General features: G+C 51.2%; 1 protein-coding gene across 2 annotated transcripts; it reads left to right on the top strand.

Moving 5' to 3' along the window:
- The first annotated feature begins 2744 nt into the window (after positions 1-2744).
- On the top strand, positions 2745-20600 carry STRIP1 (striatin interacting protein 1). Of its 2 annotated transcripts, none has more exons than XM_044914577.1 (21): positions 2745-2945; positions 5343-5412; positions 6165-6239; positions 6650-6784; positions 6883-7003; positions 7280-7348; positions 8284-8390; positions 8714-8841; positions 9948-10136; positions 10501-10718; positions 11934-11999; positions 12123-12186; positions 13478-13549; positions 14021-14095; positions 14274-14371; positions 15596-15722; positions 15917-16017; positions 16757-16823; positions 17360-17464; positions 18062-18266; positions 19639-20600. In XM_044914577.1, the coding sequence occupies exons 1-21, from the start codon at positions 2766-2768 to the stop codon at positions 19884-19886; spliced, it is 2520 nt and encodes an 839-aa protein (XP_044770512.1). In that variant the 5' UTR covers positions 2745-2765; the 3' UTR covers positions 19887-20600. The 2 variants fall into 2 exon arrangements, with proteins under 2 accessions (XP_044770512.1, XP_021545728.1); XM_021690053.1 differs by having other exon boundaries at positions 9948-10130.
- Positions 20601-20796: the final 196 nt, after the last annotated feature.

A 20796-nucleotide genomic window follows, 5' to 3' on the forward strand; every position in this document is an offset into this window, starting at 1 on the left:
GTGCATGAGGCCAAAGGAGGAGAGCAGCAGGAGATGAGGTCAGAGAAGCAGGCAGGGCCCTGCTGGGCCCACGTGGGCCTTGGATGTTAGGGTGAAGAGTTAGGATTTAAATCTAAGGGAGGTGGGGAGCCATGGCAGATTGGGAGCAAATAAGTTACACAAGTTGCTTTGGGGTTCTAAAAGCCCAGCCTGGGGGTGCCTGGGTGGCTCAGTCGGTTAAGCGTCTGCCTTAGGCTCAGGTCAGGATCCCAGGGTCTTGGGATAGAGTCCCGCATCGGGCTCCCTGCTCAGCAGGGAGTCTGCTTCTCCCTCTCCTTCTGCCCCTCCCCCCACTTGTGTTCTCTATCAAATAAATAAATAAAATATTTAAAAAATAATAATAAAAGCCCAGCCTGGCTTGCTGGGAGAGTCAGGGAAACAGCAGCGAGTGAAGTGAGGGAGACTACAGGAGTGATGTTCATGAAATGGGAGCGTGGGGACAGGTTTTGGTGGGAGAGTCACCCAGGTGCCCCCAAATTCTTTTTTTTTAAATGCTTTATAGTTTTCAAAATGATTTCACATAAACGAGCTCATTCGATCCACAGCCTCATAAAACAGATGGGATTATCATCATTTTACAGATGAGGAAAGAAGGAAGTCATAACCATTCTCCTAAGTGTCACTAAAAATTCTTCTTAATATTAAACACAAATATTCATGGCGTCTGTATATTCAGTTTTATCTATGCCCCCATTTTTAGTCATTTTCTTATTGGCTACTTCTCAAATTAGGTTGGTCCCAACTTTACACAACTGAAAATACCACTGGCTGGAACATCATCATATATATATCTTTGTCTAAATATTTGTTTCCTTAGGATCTGTTACTAGAAGTGGAATTACTGAACTAAAACCTTAAACCTTCCCTATTCTGAATAGAGCTGAAACAGTATAGGATGTTTAAAGGTCTCTTCCCACCCACTCCCCCAGCTTGTGGTAGGTCAGTCTTAGTACTTGACCAAACTGGTCACTAAAATTAGATAGCAGTTATGTGTTGGGTTTTGTGGGACCGGCTCGTTTTATCCAAGAAGGCTTGGTGCATTAGTCCTTTTCCTGCAAATTCCTTGTTTTTTCCTATCATCTTGGCCCAGCCCAGCTTGGACGAAATGCTAATTTACAAAGTATATTATTAGATGTGAGAAGAAGGGGGCAAAGGACAGGAAGATCAGTACGAGTAAGTAGCAGCACAGTGGCTTTAGATTTATTTATTAGTTTACAACAAAGACTTAAAGTACCTACTAGTTGGGTGGTGGAAATTTCGCAAAAGTTGCATCACGGAGACTTTCTGAGAATTGAGCTGGAGTAGCCAAGATGGAGCTCCGGAGAGACAAAGATGGAGAAAATGCATTTAAGGACTTCACAGCATAGTAACAGGTAATTATCAAACATTACCCCTAAGGAGTTTAATGGGCATCTCAAATTTGACATGTCCAAAACAAAAATCTTGATCTTCTTCCTAAACCTGTTTTTCTTTCTCTCAGACTTCCCTATTTTAATAAGCAGCACAACCACTCACCTAGTTACTCAAGCCAAAAATCTAGGACTCATCCTTTACTCCGCTCTATGTTGTTGATAGGATTCCAGCCGTTCACTAAATCCTTTAGAATCTACCCACACAATATAGAAATATCATAACTCCATCCTGGTGCAAGCACCGTCATTGTCATCTATAAAGTCTCCGAACCTGCCTACCCTCATCCACTCTCAACTCTCTAATCCCTTCTCCAAAAAGCAGCCAGATTGGTTTTGTATACATTAGACCATGACAGCTCCCTGGTTAACACCCTCTGATGGTTTTCCATTTCACTTAGAATAAAATTCAAAATTCTTTTCATGCTCTGCATTTATGTTCCTCTGCATTATCTGGCCCTCACCTCCTCCTATTCTTCCCCTGGCTCACTCACCTGCTACACCGACCACAGGTCCCTCTGCTTAAGTTGCTCCAGGGCGCTTTGCATGGTTCTCACTTCTTCAGAACTCATTTTTTTTTTTTTTTTTTAAATCGTACTCTCAGGCCTGCCTCACCTGGGCATCCGACCTAACATAGCCATGCGTCCCATCACCACTGCCACTTCCTAATCCCTTACACTTCCTTTTGTTTCTTCTCAGCACTTCTTTCTCTAATATCGTATTTGCGTGCTCATCGTTCATTGTGTCTCTGTCCTACTCGCTACTATGTCAGGTACCATTAGCGCAGGAACTTGATGTGTGCCCCATTCTATCGCACCGCCTGGAAACACAGAGACGTTTATTGTTTGTTGAATGAATGATGAATGCATGCTTGTCACAACACTAATTATTTTACTGATTTATTCATTTGTTTAGCATATCTCCCCCAGGTGAGTGTGAACTCCGTGAAGACTGGGATCGTGCCCATTTTGTTCACTGTTATATCCCCTAAGCTTTGAACAGAGCTATAACAGTGACAAGTGCAAAGCTGTGTTAAAGCGAGGTGGGCGCAACTAAACCGACCTAAGGAGCTATGGGAGTACTCACAGATAAAACTGCACCTAAACAAGTACTGAAAAGGGGCGAAAACCAAGAGGACAGAGAAAGGTAAGAGTCCCGGCAGAGGCAATCTCGCGAAGTGTTGGGCAGCCAAGATGGCTTCCAGCACTTGCCGCCACACCTAATATGGCGACCAGGGAGCGTTCCTGGAGGAAATTACGCGAGAGTTGCATCACGGCTATAGTCCGTGAATTGAGCCGGGGGTGTGGAGCAGCCAAGATGGAGCCGGCAGCCGGCGGCCCCGGGCCACTGATCATGAACAACAAACAGCCCCAGCCGCCACCACCTCCGCCACCGGCAACCGCGCAGCCTCCACCCGGAGCCCCGCGGGCCGGCGGGGGCCTCCTGCCCGGGGGCAAAGCCCGGGAGTTCAACCGCAACCAGCGCAAAGACTCGGAGGTCAGGAGCTTCGGGGGGCGCGTATAGCACCGGGCGGCGCGTATAGCACCGGGCGGGTGGCCACGGGGGACCCGGGTTCGGGGCCGCTTTCGGGTTCCAGCTGGGCTTCCCGGAGGGTTGGAAAGGGCCCGGTGGGAGAGTTGTCATTTTACAGCGAAAGGAGCAGGAAGCAAGGCTGGCAGCCCCGGTGCCAGGGGCGTGAAGCCGGGGTCCCATCCCGAGCTCGCTGTTTGCCAGAACCTCCCGGGGCCGGCGACTCCTCGTTTGCTTCTCTGGGGCCGGGGCTGAGGGTGCGGCCTCCAGGCCCCAGCCCCTGGGGAAGCCGCTCCCGGCCCCAGTTCGGGGGTGAGGAGTCAGTGGTCTGCGTGCGCTCCAGGGGGCGGGCGGCTGCACCCCGACCCCTAATCATCTCTGTGGGCTTGTCCTGTGGGCTCCGCAACGTGCGGTGGGCTGCGTGTGTGGGCAGGGAAGGGAGCTGGAAGCCGGACGGAGCTAATTATCACTAATAGTACTACGCGCCCGGAGATTTTGAGAGTAGGAGGGAGTACCATTCCCTATTCAGTCTGACCTTAGCTATTTACAGGTCCAGGCCGTAGTTGGACAGTGCCTAGTGCGCCCGATGCCGAACTGTTAACGATCACAAATACACACTGTAATCAAGCATTAGGGCTCAACATTCCCTTTCTTGCTAGTGGGCTGTTCCTCCGGTTGTCTGAAGCTGACTAGTCACCTCACCCCGAGTTAAAGAATTCCTCCCACTCCCTCCCAATGTAGTTTTCATGAATGAAGACACACACGTCGCAGCATTTTAGGGCTTCTTAATCAGTACGTTCCCAGAGTATTTACTGTGAGGTCTTCACCAGCGATAACTCAGAGGCTGATCAGCAGTGAGGCGCTTATTAATGAGGGGAATTCCTCCTTGTCCAGAAGCAGTATACTAGGTCATACCAAAGGCTGATACGTGAAGTCATTTCCTCTCAAGCTTTTGTATTTTGTTGGCAAGTGCAAAGCTCTGGTAAAACGTGTCAAAATTTGGCAAGTCCAAAATAGAGGTACTCTGAGCTTAAGGTGAATTATTTGAAAAAGCAATGAAACTGACTTTTTAGGAGCCTTTGCCTGGTGGGGTGATGAAGGATTATGAAAGTGGTGGGGGTGAACCCGCCTTCATCAGGAGAGGAGTTACAGTTTAAAAACAGTTTAAAATTTTCCTAGGTAGCCTTGAAAGAGCAAATAAATACCCTTATGCGATTTAAATTTCTCCTTCTACCGTTTAATTTCCATATAGACACAACATGTGGAAGGCCAGCCAGTGAACACATTTAAGCTGAGAGATCTGTTTCAATTTATTTTCTTAGAGATGCTGGTGCTGCACTCAGCTCTTTGGGGCCTAGCTGGAATCAGTAGGCTAGGAGCTTGAGCAATGCCTGGGAGCCATCTCTTGATGAGAGCCCCCTTTGCACTACATAATTCTGATTAGTCCTTAAAAACCTTCAAGATAGATTTTCGTCATCCCCATTCCATAAATGAACTGAAGCTCAGTAACTTATGAAAGTATACACACTCTGTTGCCTCTGACAGTGTAGAGTTCTTCATGTTTTTCAGTGTCTGTGGGTTTGTTATGTCATTTTGTGGCTGGTCTTTGTCTTCCCAAGTAGCTTGTAATTAAGCCTGAGGACTTTACCTACTTCATCACCTCTTCTCTCTTCCCAGCACAAGGCTCTCAAGATGGTGTGTTCTCGGTGATCACCTATCCCCAGCAGTGAAAAGATTCTCTTTGTCACATTCTTTCCTGTGTGTGGGAGGGAAACCATTCTGTTAGGCTGCTGCCTTCTCTGTCAGTTCTCACTGAAATTTGAGAGAAGGGCAGGAAAGCTGAGAATGTCAGTAGTCATATTGTCCTGAGCTGTTGATGGCCTACTACTAGCCAGAAAGAAGTGAGGCTTCCGGCATCTCAGCACCATGTGGAAGGGTCATTCACTGCGCAGAATACATAGAAGCTCTGTGTTCATTTATCTAACAAGCATTTATTTGACTATAAACTCTTCATTCATTCATTCAGGCGAGGTAGCATGCTGGGCATTGTGAAGTTACTGGTGAGCAGAGTGGACAAAGTTCTCCTTCTCAAGGAACTTGCAGTCTCATGGAGAGGCAGACAGGAAACACATACCCATGCTGGTACATAATGAGAAGTTGTGCTCTTAAAGGAAAGTGGAAGGTGCTCTGCAAGGGCTTAATAGGGAAACCTGAGCTAGCCCCGGAGACAAAAAGTGATAAAAGCTCAGAAAGGGGAGGCAATGGTGTCTTGTAACACAGCAGCGTCTCTGGACGCATATGTATCTCTTCCTTTGGAAAGCACTCACAGTGGTCTTTGGCATTACTGCCTCCTTTTCTCCGCAGGGCTATTCCGAGTCGCCAGACCTAGAGTTTGAATATGCTGACACAGACAAGTGGGCTGCAGAGCTCGCGGGTAAAGCACAGACCTTCTTACTGTTTCGAGGTGTTTGTTTTCTGTATTGGTCTTTAATAAAATTAAAGAGTCAATGTCATTTTGGAGTTCATTTTTTCCTTTGGTTAGCTAGTAATGATATATATACATATATAGAATTGTATAAGCATGTGCATATAAACATGTTAGTTATGGGACTGAAGCTTTGTGTATCTCATACCTTTGGCTTTTCCTTTACTTTGGTGAAGCACCTCTGCTGTGTGGTCAGCTCAGTCGGCGGTGGCCCAGTCGCAGACAGTGATGCTCCTTGGCCATACGCTCTCCTCCCGACAGTGGTCTCTCCTAGAGCAGTAGGTCATGCCTGCATCTGTGCACGTCTGCCGCTGCCCCTCACATGTCACGTGAGGCTAGCCCGAGCTGCTTCTCAGGCCTCCACAGTGCAGGTCCTAGTTAGGAGGTCATGGCCACTTGAGAGACACATGTCCATGGTGGCAGTCCACCTCATGTGGCATGGTGGGATTGATGTGCACCGGACTGGAAATGCCTGGATTTATGTGTAACGGGCATTCTGATTATCTGCTGCAAGGGGAGTCAGCACTCTCTCCATTATGCACATCGGAGCACTAAGATCCCCTTAGTAACTGGATAGTCCAGGAGTCACTGTGACTCAGGGACAGAGTGGGGCCTAGAGGCAAATGCCTTATATTCTCTGCTGCGTACGAGACCTGCTATGGCACGTGGACATGGAACTGATGAGACTTTGTTCTTGATAGAGCTTTACAGCTACACAGAAGGGCCAGAATTCCTGATGAATCGAAAATGCTTTGAGGAGGACTTCCGGATCCACGGTGAGATGATTCTCCGCACTTCTTGGTTCCTTTGACCCTTGCCGTGACAGCTGCAGGGCTTCTCTTGGTCACCCAAGTGCCTTGAGTCGTCCTGGCCTGGCCTGAGAAACCTGCCGAACCATGACTGCTCCAGGCCGCATGTGACCTTTAGGGTGGGCTTGCTGGGGCTCTGGTGGTGGTTTTTCAGAGTGTGAGTACTGGGGGGAAAAGCTTTCTGTGATTAAAATTGCACCAAAAATAGCAGTGTTTCAGTCTGGAAATTCGTAGAGCAGCAGCGTGACCTAGAGAGTAGCTTTTCTTTCTCAGTTTTCTGGTCTTGTGGCAGTCTTGAATTTGGTGAGTTAACATTGTGTTCATTCCATTGTGAGGATTTTTCTGGGCTCAGGTGTAACTGGTCTCTTGCCCTACAGTAACAGATAAGAAATGGACCGAGCTGGATACCAGCCAGCACCGTACCCATGCCATGAGGCTCCTGGATGGCCTGGAAGTTACTGCCAGGGAGAAAAGACTCAAGGTGGCTCGAGCAATTCTCTACGTCGCCCAAGGTACTGAGCCGGCCCCCAGGCCTTCTGACGCCGCCTTCGGTGATGTTGTCCAGCCCGATAGTGGGAGGGACTCTGTGAGCTGTGCCCTGTGTTTGCAGGCACCTTTGGAGAGTGCAGCTCGGAGGCAGACGTGCAGTCCTGGATGCGCTACAACATCTTTCTGCTCCTGGAGGTGGGCACGTTCAATGCGTTGGTGGAGCTTCTGAACATGGAGATAGAGTGAGTTGTTCTGAGGAGCTGGAGTAGGGAACGGGAGGCAGGGGGCGAGGGGACAGAGCTGGCAGAACTCAGTGGTTTTGAGAAGGGTGAATGGGCCAACTGGGGCTGACGGTGTGGTCCCAGGCTCTATTCTGACCACTCAGGTTGAACTATGGCCTCTCGGGCAGTCGAAGCACTCATCGTAGAGTTTCAGTCCCCCCACTGGGCGGCCCTTGTCAGGGCAACTCCTCGTCTTCCTTCCTGGGGGAAGGCCTGACTCCCAAATCTCTCCTGCAGCAACAGTGCGGCGTGCAGCAGCGCGGTGAGGAAGCCGGCCATCTCCCTGGCCGACAGCACAGACCTGAGGTGAGGCATGCAGCAAGCCTGGGCTCCCTGAGAATGAGATCAGAGCCGGGAGCGGGAGGGCGTCTTCGGGGGCCCTCGCTGTGTGTGTGTGCCTTCTGTGCATGCCAATATCCATCTGCCCCGAGTCGGCCCTGCAGGGGGCTCTCCCTCGGTGGGGCTCTGGGCTGAGACCCCACCCACAGGAAATCTAGGGTGAGCCACTTGATAGAGCCACAGTGACATGTGGCCTCCTGCCCACGCTGCTGCTGATGATACTTTGTGCTTGGTGAAACACGACGTGGCTCCTTGGCTCTACCTTCGGGTGCACAGCTTGACCCCTATCTCCTTCATGATATTCTGTGGCCTCACAGGAAGTAATAGCAACTGCTGAACAGTGAGATCCCATTTTTGTGAGGCTTAGCATCTGTCTCTGTGAGTTTGGGAGTTTTCAGACCGGGCGTTCATGGCGTTCCCCACTGCGGTCAGGTCCCTGGGCGCTGCCTGCTGGCTCCCGATTTCCGCTCCATCACGGTGGCACTTGCTTGTTCTTGCTTTGACCCTGCGCTGCTTCATCTGATCCGGCACCTACTTCCGCAGCTCACTCCCACCTCTGAGCTCCTCTTGCTCCAGGAAGCTTAGGGCCAGAAATGCTTTGGGCCATTCTTGTTCATATTAATCCATTCAACCATTGATGAAGCACCTGCTTTGATAAGCACTTAGCTTGATGCTGGAATGCAAAGCAGAGTAAGATCTGGTCATGCCCTTGATAGCAGAGGACAAGAAAGGGCACCCCACGGGGCGCTCTGTGGGACTTCTAGTTTTCTCTGCGTCACAGCCCTCTGCCACCGACTAGCCTTTGTGTACGTGCTTTCCTCCTGTTAGCTGGACTGTGGAGAAGCCAGGACACTCCCTTGCTTCCCCATTCTGCACCATTATGAGTTGGCTTTTGTTCCCAGGGTCCTGCTTAACATCATGTACCTGATTGTGGAGACTGTTCACCAGGAGTGTGAGGGCGATAAGGCTGAGTGGAGGACCATGCGACAGACCTTCAGGGCTGAGCTGGGTAGGGCCCTGCAGATCCTGGGGTTTTTTTGTTTTTTTTTTTTTTTTTAAAGATTTTATTTATTTGAGAGAGAGAATGAGAGAGAGGATGAGAGGGAAGAGGGTCAGAGGGAGAAGCAGACTCCCCGCTGAGCAGGGAGCCCGATGCGGGACTCGATCCAGGGACTCCAGGATCATGACCTGAGCCGAAGGCAGTTGCTTAACCAACTGAGCCACTCAGGCTCCCAGATCCTGGGGTTTTGAGGCCCTGCCTGGGAGCTGAGGCTCCTGGCCTTGGGGAGGGTCTTGTTCCTGCTGGTCTTGATCCCTTTGTGTTACCTCTAGGTTCCCCCCTGTACAACAATGAACCATTTGCCATTATGCTGTTTGGGATGGTGACCAAATTTTGCAGCGGCCATGCCCCTCACTTCCCCATGAAGAAAGTTCTCTTGCTGCTCTGGAAGACAGTGTTGGTGAGCACCTCCTTGAAGGGGAACTAAGCTGCTAGGGGTCAGGGCAGGAGAGAGACTTTGCACTGCATATCCTTTTAAATGTTGAATTATGTGAAAAACTATATATAATTTAATATATAACTAACCTATAAACTTTGGTTTAAAACAAAACAAAACAGCAGTTTTGCCTCACTATAGCCAAAGAGGACTTGGCCCGTGGGTCAGAATAGACTGTTGGCTCCCTGACTCCTGCAAGCTGCTTCTCTAGTCATAAAACGCCTTCTCCCCAGACAGGCTGGTTCCGAACCTGGAGTATATGAAGTCACTGGAGGCAGAAGTAGAGCTGGTGTAATTGGGTCCCCTCAGTCAGAGGTCACTTGAAGGAAGCAAGAGCGAGCCTTGTGCTAGTGCCGTCTCCGCCGGGGAGGGTGTAGAGCCTTTTTCTGGCTGGGGAAGGATTGGCTAGCACCCTTGGCTCGGGGGCCATTGTCAGTAGCGAAGCCCAGTGCCCTTCCCACTTGGAGGAGTGACCTCAGCAGAGAGTGGAGCTGTAGGTGGGATTCCTTGTCCCCTCGGGGCTCACGTCCTCCTTGCAGAGCAGGGCAGCTCTGCGGAGCCAGGCTCAGTGAGTTTGGCGCCTCTTTAGAGTGGTGTGCACATTTTGTTTTGGTCAGACATCCTCTTGGTTCCTCACAAAGCCTCACTGAAGCCAGAGATAAAAGCTGAATACCACTGGGGTTTTGGCTTCTAGAGGCATGTTGAGAGGAAGCTTTTTTTTTGGGGGGAGTATCTAAAAGTGTATCCCCAATTTGAAAGACTGGCATGTACGGCCTTTGGAGCATGTGAGTCTCACAGACTTGTCTAGGAACCTGAAGGGGCAGGCTCTTCAGTCTGCCTTCTCGACCAAGAGTATATCATACATACAGAGTTAAGCATGTCCACTAGCTCAGTCAGCCTGCATGTCTCCTTCCCTTGGTCTGTTTTCTCTGCTCCCACGTTGGCGTCACTGGATCCTCATGTGATCAATCCCTTGTTCAGAGATTGGTGCGGGTTGTGGTGTCACAGAGGGCTCGGGGACCCAGTCGTGGAGGTGTTGAGCCCGGCCCCGTCCCTTGTCCACGATGCAGTGCACACTGGGCGGCTTTGAGGAGCTACAGAGCATGAAGGCTGAGAAGCGCACCATCCTGGGCCTCCCCCCGCTGCCTGAGGACAGCATCAAGGTGATCCGCAACATGAGGGCTGCCTCTCCGCCGGCATCCGCCTCGGACCTGATTGAGCAGCAGCAGAAGCGGGGCCGTCGGGAGCACAAGGTGAGGGTGACGGATGTCCCCTGTGAGTCCCGAGGGTCTCAAGGTGCACAGCACATGGCAGCATGATCCCTGGGTGAGCAGGGTTGTTGGAAATCATCTCTGACCATCTAGTCCAAATGAAGGCCTCTGGGCCAGGGACACTGTGTCTCTAGCCCAGGGTCCAGCTTATCGTGGGTACTCACAACATGGCACTTTTGAGGCACTGGGACAAGAAAGGCTTTGTCTTTGGGGCCCAGCCTTGACTTCCTCTCAGGTTTTTCCCCTGCCCTTGGCTCTGCCTACCACCTTTCTGTGTTACAGCCTCTCTAGCCTCCTTGCCCTTTATGGTTGCTCGGTTGGCGCTTGTCTGATTTCCCTTCCCCATTTTCAGGCGCTGATAAAACAGGACAACTTGGATGCCTTCAACGAGCGGGATCCCTACAAAGCTGATGACTCTCGAGAAGAGGAAGAGGAGAATGATGATGACAACAGTCTGGAGGGGGAGACATTCCCCCTTGAGCGGGATGAAGTGATGCCTCCCCCCTTACAGCACCCTCAGACTGACAGGCTCACCTGTCCCAAAGGGCTTCCGTGGGCTCCCAAGGTCAGGTGAGGCTCAGACTTCTGGCACGCTTCTGGCTCCTGAAACCAGAGGCCTCCCACCCCCAGGCCTGGCACCTGGTCTGAGTCACCACAGGAGGTTCTCTGTGGGGCCAGGCTGACTTTGGCTCTGGGATGGAGCTCTTTTAAAGTACCCTCTGTTGGCCCAGAGGTCTCAGGGTGCTGGACTTGCTCAGAGAGACCCATGTATGGCTCTTGAGTCAGTAATAATGAGTTAGCTCTTGGTTAGCCATACTATCATGAAGGGGGAATAGGGAAAAATGAAAACCAGGACATTTAACTGAACCCATCTCCACTCACGGTGGAGTTGTATGTGTTTTTTAACAGAAAAATTAAAGATTAAGGAAGAGTTTTTAGAATCATGATTAAGTTGTTTGAGATATGTGCGCATGAATCAATGGGTGGGAAGGTACCTGGATATATAGAAATGGTATCTGTTTGAAAAGGCACCAATTAGGGGCACCTGGGTGGCTCAGCCGGTTAAGGGTCTGCCTTCGGCTCAGGTCATGATCTTGGGGTCCTGGGATCGAGCCCCGCATCAGGCTCCCTGCTCAGCGGGAAGCCTGCTTCTCTCTCTCCCTCTGCCCCTCCCCCTGCTCGTGCTCTCTCGCTTGCTCTCTCTCTCAGATGGATAAATAAAATCTTTAAAAAAAAAAAAAAAGCACCAACTTAAGAAATAGGTGGTCACGTGAAAGGATACAGAAGTCAGTTTCTCGATCTGAAACCCCAGTTTTCAGTGATCTGTGACGGCGGTACAGAACTAGTCCTCATGCAGGGTGTGCCAGTTGTTTAAAACGGACCCAGGACACACATGAAAATATCTGTGGTTGATAGGTCTAATTGTTGTAATAACTTTAAATATTTGAGAAATTCTTTTGAAAACAGACTTGTTAATTGAATAAAGTATGCTTTTCAGTTTGAGGTAGCACCTTAATTTTACAGGTAAACTAGTTACACATAGTTTCAGGTTATTGATCCAACAATATTATAAAGGATGTTAAAATAGTCTGAAGATTTTAGTTCATTTGTTCATTTTTTCTGTTTATCTTTCCTTTTTTTTTTTTTTTTTTTTTTACCTAAAAAGAAAAACAATGGTGGGAGACCTTTTCTTCTGGCTTCACAGTTTCTGGGCATTCTATGTTTTATTGACCATGACACCTTGAAATAACATTTAATAAAAACCTCGTTCTTTCTCTTTGACAGAGAGAAAGACATTGAGATGTTCCTGGAGTCCAGCCGCAGCAAGTTTATAGGTTACACTCTAGGCAGGTGAGTGTGATCTGACATCCTTTTGAAGAAAGGTAACGGGAGTTCATTCTCCTGGCCTTTGGTGTTTAGGGATTGAGGCGAATTGCTGTCTAGGCCTAAGACAGGGTTTTCTTTATTCTCCAGTGACACGAACACAGTGGTGGGGCTGCCCAGGCCAATCCACGAAAGCATCAAGACTCTGAAACAGGTAGGTGGCTTTGGATGAGCTTTTGACCTACTTTGGTTCCAAGTGAGTAAAGTGAGAGCAGTCAGTTGGGAGAAACCTTTTGAAGACTGTTGTCTACCTGAAGGAACCTGGGGTGGAGGCATAGGTGGACCATGGCGATACCCTTTAATACAGCTCTTTGTAAGTTCTATTTATTTTAGCTGAGTTTTTGTTGGGGACTTAACTGAGAGTTTATTAAAGATAGTACTTGATAGGTGGAGTTTCAAAGGGCCTGATAAATAACCCTCCCTTTTCCAAGTCCAAGTTCTAAGACAGTTGAGATAGAGGAGTAGGCAGATGGTAATCAAATCAGCTTTATTGCTGATAGAGTGACTGGACAATGAGGCATAAGAACACAGCAATGATATGCACCCTAATGCTTTACTTCCAGAATTAGGTGGACTCATCTACCCAGGGTCAGGCAGTGCTGGAACCCTGCTAAGCCTTGTTGAGGAGCAGAAAAGAACATAGGCTTTTCTTTTTTCTAAAGCGAAAAGAGAAGGTGGTTGGGCTCAGAAAGTCCTGTTCCTCCCCCGATGCTCACTAGTTGGCGAAGGGAGGAGTGGGTGTGTGGAAAGGGGCAGGGGAGAGTGGAGGTTTTTTACACGTGCATATCCCTCCATGTGGGAGGAAACATCAAGAGTGGGGAAGAGGTGTCTCCCCTGACAAGATGTCAGGAGTGGAAATTTTGATATGTTTTTGAAATCTATTTTTGAGATTTGTAGTATAAGTGAGTTAGGTGGGCCCTGTGCTGCTAGGCATTTCTGAATCCTTGACCCTCCCTCTAATAGTTTTCCCCTGTCTCTATGGTTATCTGAAAAGCCCCTTTCCTTTGTTTTTTTTCCTAATCTATCATGTGCTTTTTAGACTGGGTTTAAGAAATATATGCCCACTGAGCCACTGGGGTGGCTCAGTTGGTTAAGTGTCTGCCTTGGGCTTAGGTCATGATCCCAGGGTCCTGGGATCGGGTCGTGCATCGTGTTTCCTGCTCAGTGGGGAGTCTGCTCCCTCTCCCTCTGCCCCCTCTCCCGCGCCCCTGGCTCATGCTTACTCTATCTCAAGTGAATGAATAAAATCTTTAGAAAAAATTTAAAAAGAAAAAAAAAGAAATATGTGCCCACTTAGAAGAATATTTCAGGATTTAAGTTAGGGATCTTTGTGGTGACTTAGCCCTCTTTGAGGAGATTGTGTCTGAAGAAAATCAAGTGGGGTCTTTGCCAGGGTGTGGGGCTTCGGCCAGAGAATGAGAGGTGTTTCTCTGCTCTTTCTCCAGCACAAGTACACGTCGATTGCAGAGGTCCAGGCACAGATGGAGGAGGAGTACCTTCGCTCTCCTCTCTCGGGGGTGAGTCCGAGGCCTTCTCTAGCCACCGGACCCCCAGCCGTTCCCAGGCACTGCGCTGGGCCCAGGCCGCAAAGCTGCCCCAGGCCCTGCCCTCAAAGCTCCCAGTCCCGCTCCCACTGCAGGGGTGGCGTGTGTCTGTGTGGGGGTCCAGAGTGCAGACTCTGAGCCTGTCACCTGCCCCTGACTCCCAGCTCCACCACTCAGTAGGTGGCCACTTAGGCAAGTTACTGGCTCTCTCTGTGCTTTAGTTTTCTCACCTGTAGAATGGGAATAATAATAGTACCTTCTTCACAGAGTTGTAGTATGGATTCAGTGAGTTACTACAGGTCAAGTGCCTCACATGTTGTATTATTCAAGGTTTGCTGTCGTTATTTACATCGGTACTTACAGATGCTCCTCTAGCCACCTAGCAAGCTGGCTCAGGAGACCAGTCGGGACAGGGGTTTGCATTTGTACCTATTGTGTTGAAAGGGAGAAGAGGAAGTCGAGCAAGTACCTGCAGAAACCCTCTATCAAGGCTTGCTTCCCAGCCTACCTCAGTACATGGTGAGTGCTCCTGCTTTTGGGGTGTTGCCTCTTCCTCAGGAGTACTCTGGGTCTGGGACCATTCCCAGTACACTGGCCTTGAGAGCACACCCTTCCAGTGTCCTTCAGCCCCTCCTGCCACCCACCTGAGCTCCTCCAAAAGGTCTGCCTCTCAGGGCTCAGCTCTGCTTCTCCCCAGATCGCACTGCTGAAGATCCTGCTGGCCGCAGCCCCCACCTCAAAGGCCAAAACGGACTCGATCAACATCCTAGCAGATGTCCTGCCTGAGGAGATGCCGTGAGTAGTGTTCCCGTGAATGGAGCAGGTCAGGGGCCGCAGGGTAGAGGGGAAAGGGAAGTGTTTTCCTCTTGGTCCCAGTCTTGCTAGGTTGTTTCTCTGTTTGGCTCAGTTTCTCTATAGGTTAAGTTTAGGGTATTCCTGGCTCAGAAGAAAGAAACTGTATCAGATTAAATGTTTAGTTTTACCGGTTGGGGAAGTGGCTTAGTGTGGTGGGCCTGGATTCTGGTATGGATTCTGCTGCTGAGTAAACTTGGGAAAAGTCTGCCACTGAGTGAACCTGGGGAAAAGTCGTTTCCTCCTCTGTAAAATGAATCAGGCGGTGTTAGACATTTCCTGAAACCTTCCCTCGAAAGCTGTGTGATCAGGACATCCAGGAGGTGTAGGTTTAACTTCTGGACACTTTACCAGCCAACAGCTGAACCTGAGCTGGGTGTGGATTCTTTCCTCTTCACTGGTGATTTGGCATGCAGAATATTTTTGGGTATCTCAGGGCGCTAGTGAAATCCTTAGGGGTTGTTTTTCCCTGTGGCGCTGACCTTGCTTTGATATGAGAGTACAGACGGAGCTCATTTTCTGCTTTGAGAAGGACCTGGGCCTTGATCTGACCTCCCGCCTGCCTGCCAGTACCACCCAGGTCTGAGTCTGGCAGTGATAGCCAGGTGAGGGAGGAGGCAGGGATTGGCTAATACCAAAGGGAGTGTCGCAGAACACTAGGCCATCATGATGATCCTTGGAAGAAGGGTTCCCGAGTCAAATACTAAATCTCCTCTTACAGAGATTTACAGTGAGAAGCCCTGAATTAAGAAACCGATTTAACTCAGTGCTTCTTCAATTTATCTGACTTCCAGAGTCCTTTTTTCTCCATAGTATGAAATGTCTCAATGTACTGGTATTGCACAGAATACACTTTGAGGGACCCAAGTTCATATGGTAGCAAAAGCTTAGGAAGAACTTGAAAAGAAGAAGTTCATTTTGTGAGAAATCAGGGAAGCAGGCTAAGAATGTGTTAGGGGCCTCACAAGAAATACATTGTGCTGAGCTGGATTGCCTGCGAGGTGGGCGGAAGGAGCCCCGGGCCTGATCTCTGAGATGTCCGTGGGGGTGGGGGGTGAAGCGGGGCCCTCTGCCCAGGGAAGGCTCAGGAATCCCATCTTTCCTGTGAGCACCAGGAACAGCTGTGCTGTACACACTGGTGGCTCACCCGGGGAATTGTGTTTCCAGCACCACGGTATTGCAGAGCATGAAGCTGGGGGTGGATGTGAACCGCCACAAAGAGGTCATTGTTAAGGCCATCTCTGCTGTCCTGCTGTTGCTGCTCAAGCATTTTAAGTTGAACCACGTCTACCAGGTACCTGCAGGGCCTTCCTTCCCGTTCACTGGGCCAGGGCCTCAGACAGTGAAGAACCGAGGCCTTGACCTTCAAACCCCCTTGAGCTCTGCATGAATGTTTTAAGACACAGTCCTCTGACCAAGCCCTTTTATCATTGGAGGAAAGAGGGTGAGGTCCTAAAGGGCATGCGTATTCTTTTCTGTTTGTTCCAGTTTGAATACATGGCCCAGCACCTGGTGTTTGCCAACTGCATCCCTTTGATCCTAAAGTTCTTCAATCAAAACATCATGTCTTACATCACCGCCAAGAACAGGTGATAAGGGTGAGGGAGCAGGAAGGGGTGGGTATGGCCAGATGGCAGGGCTCCTGGCTGGCCTCTCCGCCTGAGCCCGTTCAGCCCCTACAAGCCAGCGCTCTGCCCGGCCTCAGGACACAGAGAGGAACGAGACACGGTCCCTGCTGTGGAGAATGCCAGTGTGTCGAGTCTGAGTGTAGCCACTCCAGTGACACAGGTGACTCCGTCTGTGCCCGCGTGGGAGGGTTCTCATCCAGGGCTCCAGTACTGGCCTCACCGTTTGGTGGTGTTCTGAGGAGACTGGCCAGGCCTCCTGCTCTCTGAGGGCCTCCGCCATGTGCACTGTAAGGCCCTATCTGCTCTTACCCCGCCCCCCTCGCCTGGGCCCGCTGTGTTTGATGGTGCACCGCAGCGTGAGCTCTCGGCCAGACACTGTCCCCACTAGGGGCTTGGCGTATATCAATTGCCTTGAGAAATCTTCCCCCTGGCCCCAGGCTCGTTGCTGTGGAGAAGGCAGGGTCTCCGGACCTTACAAGATGGCGGGGTGGTCTCAGGCCATAGAGGGACCTTACAAGTTCTCTGGTAGCAGGGATTTCATCTCTTGTAGCTGGGGGGGCGAGGGGGGTGCACACAAGGCAGGGTCCTGCTTCCACTCCCAAGTGAGGGAGGAAGGCCGGGAGCCAGCCCTGTCGCAGCTGCTTCACCAGCCTGCAGCCTTTGCTCAGGGTGGGCGCCCAGCTTCTCTTGCTCTCCGCAGCATTTCTGTCCTGGATTACCCCCACTGCGTGGTGCACGAGCTGCCAGAGCTGACCGCTGAGAGTCTGGTGAGTGGCTCTATGCTTCCCCGGCCGCTCCTTTGGCTGAGGGGTGGTGGTGGAGGGCCTGCCTCCCCTGACACAGGGATAGAGGTGTTCACATGGGAGGTCACTGTTGAGGACTGGCTTTTAAAGCACCGAAATGGCATAGAAAGGCCAGAGGAGGGAGCTTGCCGAGGGGAAAGATGTGGATATAGGGAGTGGTTCATCAGGAGCGTGGTCTTCAGGGGCTGGTGACCCAGGGCTCACCTGGTCGGGTGGCTTTGCTCTCCCACACTGGATCTCCGTGGGGCACAGCTCTGAGGGAGCTGGGTGCAGATGCCCCAGCTGTGGGGGCTAAGGGCACAGTCCCCAAAATCATGCTCCACGTTTCCTGCAGAAAAATTCTAGGGAGCTCCCTTTCCCCTGCCAAGCTCTGGGATGGAAGTCCTCCTGGGCTGAGGAGCGGAAGGCCCGGCAGTTCCGAGAGAGGTGTGTGGGCTGTGGACACTGCTGAGCACGCTGCAGCTGTGAGGGTTATAACTGTTCCCCGGTTCTCCCTGCAGGAGGCAGGTGACAATAACCAGTTTTGCTGGAGGAACCTCTTTTCCTGTATCAATCTGCTTCGGATCTTGAACAAGCTGACAAAATGGAAGCATTCGAGGACCATGGTGAGCTAGTGCAGTCAGTGGGCACACAACTTGGAAATCAAGACAGAGGGCCACACCCCGTGTCCCCTCCCAGGGTGTCCCCGGGGCAGGCTTGCTGCTGCCCCTACCCCCTTCTCACCCGACTCACTGTTGCCACGTCCTTGCATTTAACGGTTCATTCCTGGTTTCTCGCTGAGTTGAACTGGAAGCTAGAAGAGGCTCAGTCATGCCCTGAAGCCAGTGGACACTTAGAGAAGGGATTTTTCTATGTCCTCTTAATATCCAGTGGTAACACAGCCAGGATTCTGGGAGTCTCCCTTAACCCTGAGTCAAAGGATGCCTTTGGGGTGGGGAGGTCCATGGATCCTCGGAAATTTTATATACATGCGCATAGGAACGTTCCCAGTGAGCGAGTTCACGGCTTCCCTCAGATTTCACAATGACCCACGATTTTAGTGGTGGGAGTCCACGTCCCGGGAAACCCCTCCGTCTGTGGAGGGGAACCGACCACGGAGATGGTCGGTTCCCCTGCCTGTAACCCCAGAAGGGGTAAGCAGCAAGGTGGTCGTGCAGGTGTTGATCTCTGCCCTCTGTCCGGCCCTCTCGTGGCCCTTCCAGATGCTGGTGGTGTTCAAGTCGGCCCCCATCCTGAAGCGGGCCCTGAAGGTGAAGCAGGCCATGATGCAGCTGTACGTGCTGAAGCTGCTCAAGGTGCAGACCAAGTACCTGGGACGGCAGTGGCGGAAGAGCAACATGAAGACCATGTCTGCCATCTACCAGAAGGTGCGGCATCGGCTGAACGACGACTGGGCATATGGCAATGGTAAGGCTCTGGCACGAAGCTGAGGGGGGCGCCTTTCCCTCCGAGGAACGCACGGAGTCCAGTTCCTGCTTCTCTAGCATCCGGATAGGAGCTCCAAAAACGACTTTGAGAAACTGCCTGGGATTGGCGCACGTGATCACACCCCATTCCTCTGTCCCCTGGAAGGTGTTCCTTTTCCAGAAACTGTCACAAGACAGTTGCCCATCTTTTCTCTCCCTACTGTCACTGCCTCGGTTCTGACCACTGAAATTCTCACAGATCCTGATGGCTTCCTTGGCCCCCTTTTCTTCCCCTCTGTCAGTGCCTCAAACTGAGCCCCAGTGATCTTTTTAAAAAATTTTTATTTATTTAAAAAATTTTTTTTTTAAGATTTTATTTATTTGTCAGAGAGCACAAGCTGGGGGAGCGGCAGGCAGCGCAGGGGGAGAGGGAGAAGCAGGCTCCCTGCTGAGCAAGGAGCCCGACGTCAGACTCGATCCCAGGACCCTGGGATCATGACCCGGGCCGAAGGCACTTAACCGACTGAGCCACGCAGGTGTCCCCCCAGTGATCTTTTTGAAAAGCAGATCCTGTGGTGCTAACTCCCTGAGGAAAATTCTTCATTAGCTTCTGATTTCCCTTAGAATTTGAGCCAAACTCTTAAGCAAGGCATGTGAGGCTGGCCCAGTGTCCCTTCCCCTCCTGCGTAATCTGATCCAGCTTCTCTTCAGCTCAGCCTCCATCACACGCAGGGATCTTGGCCCATTAGCCGCGTTGTCCCCCGTGTTTCTTGCTCCTGGCAGGGCGCCTCCCTCGTACCTGTAACTGTTTGGTATCCGCATGTGTTCTTCCCGTCTGGGCGGCTGCCCCGGCCTCCAGGCAGAGTGGGCTCTTCCTGGGCTTTCCCAAGCACGCTGCCACGCCGTTCTGGTTTCTTGCCTGCGGCCGCATGGACAAATGACCACATCAGCACCCCAGTGCCCTGTGAATTTGTGTGGAGCCGGAGTGGCCCCCAGTGCCTGGTCAGGGCACTGAGAGAATGAGCAGATGAGGGGCTCTGCGGCTTCCTGCCATCCATCCCAGAGAGCCAGGGAGAATGTGACTTCAGAGAAGCGTGTCATTCCTGTGGCTCTCCCTGTCTGGGTCTCCCCCCCCCCCAAACTGCAGTGTGGCCTCTTTCTCTGTAGATCTGGCCTCTCTCTTTTCACCTGATTTTCCTTTGTATCGAAGTAAAAAGTCCTGTCAGTCTTCCTGAGGATGGGGATTGGAGGTCTCCTGCTTGGGGCTGACAGCATTTCGAGCCAGGGTCAGCCTGGCCCCGAGCTTCAGTGAACCCAGAGGGGAGCTGCCATGAGGGCTCGGCTCCTAAACATGTCTTCCCGCTTTGTCCCAGATCTTGATGCCCGGCCTTGGGACTTCCAGGCAGAGGAATGTGCCCTCCGTGCCAATATCGAACGCTTCAACGCCCGGCGGTACGACCGGGCCCACAGCAACCCAGACTTCCTGCCTGTGGACAACTGCCTGCAAAGTGTCCTGGGCCAGCGGGTGGACCTCCCTGAGGACTTCCAGATGAACTATGACCTCTGGTTAGAAAGGGAGGTCTTCTCCAAGCCCATATCTTGGGAGGAGCTGCTGCAGTGAGGCTTCTGGGCAGGGGACTGACAAGGAAAGAAGAGCTGACCTGGAGGTGCCCCAGGGGCTGTCCTGGTCTGTGGCTGCAGTGCTCCCACCTCCCTCCAGGTGGCAGCACAGCCCCACCGTGCCCTCCCTAGGCCGAGCTGGGCTGCCGGAGGGGAGGCCAGATTTGGCCCCTCGTTGATTCCCAGCGTCCTGCTCCGAGTGCAGTCTGCTCTCTGCTTGGGGTCCTCTCTTCCTTCACTCCTCCCCACCCTCTTCTCTTGAACATGGTTGGTTGCAGCTCATTTCTCATTCAGGCCAAGGCTGGGAAAAGCTGGGGTGGGCTGGGAAGCTCTTGCATCTGAATTGCAGGGGTCGTGCTGACTCTTCCCGAGACACACAAATCCTTGGCATGTCAGCCTGCCAAGGAGGAGGGTCAGGGCCAGAAAGTCGGAATCTTTGGTTTTGCTTTGAAGGTTTCTGATGTCATTCCAGCCTCCTGCTAAGTTTCATCCAGAAGCAATTGCAGAGGCTCCTACAGCTGCCTCAGTGCTTTGATTTTGGGCAGGGTTAGGGGGTAGGAAGAGAAGCTTCCCTTAACCAGAGGTGCCATTTTTCCTCTTGGTTTGCGAGGGTCTGTAAATACCTATATATAAATCTCTGTGTATTCTCTTGTGTCATGTGGGGGTTTTTAACGTGTTTGTGTATTCTGTTTACATTAAAAGGAAGCAAAACCAATCCCCATTGCCGTGTCTGCAGGAAATACGGCCCCTGAATATCTCCTCAGGTCTAGAAAGTGGCTTTTCCTGCCAGCATTGATGGGTCACCCACTTGTTCCCTGCCAGGCTGCCTGCCTTTCCCACCTGAGGGGGAGAAATGGGGAGTTGGCACTTATCCAGAGGGTTTTCTCCCCACATCAGTCTGGAATCACTTC

This window comes from Neomonachus schauinslandi, chromosome 4, assembly GCF_002201575.2.
Source record: "Neomonachus schauinslandi chromosome 4, ASM220157v2, whole genome shotgun sequence".
In the NCBI taxonomy this organism is placed as follows: domain Eukaryota; kingdom Metazoa; phylum Chordata; class Mammalia; order Carnivora; family Phocidae; genus Neomonachus; species Neomonachus schauinslandi.

What these genes read in the sequence shown, in the direction of transcription:
- STRIP1 (XM_044914577.1), top strand. Translation starts at nt 2,766, where the DNA reads ATGGAGCCGGCAGCCGGCGGCCCCGGGCCACTGATCATGAACAACAAA. An exon ending in TACATCACCGCCAAGAACAG is followed by an intron (nt 16,018 to 16,756) that starts GTGATAAGGGTG and finishes TGCTCTCCGCAG; the next exon opens with CATTTCTGTCCTGGATTACC. An exon ending in CGACTGGGCATATGGCAATG is followed by an intron (nt 18,267 to 19,638) that starts GTAAGGCTCTGG and finishes GCTTTGTCCCAG; the next exon opens with ATCTTGATGCCCGGCCTTGG.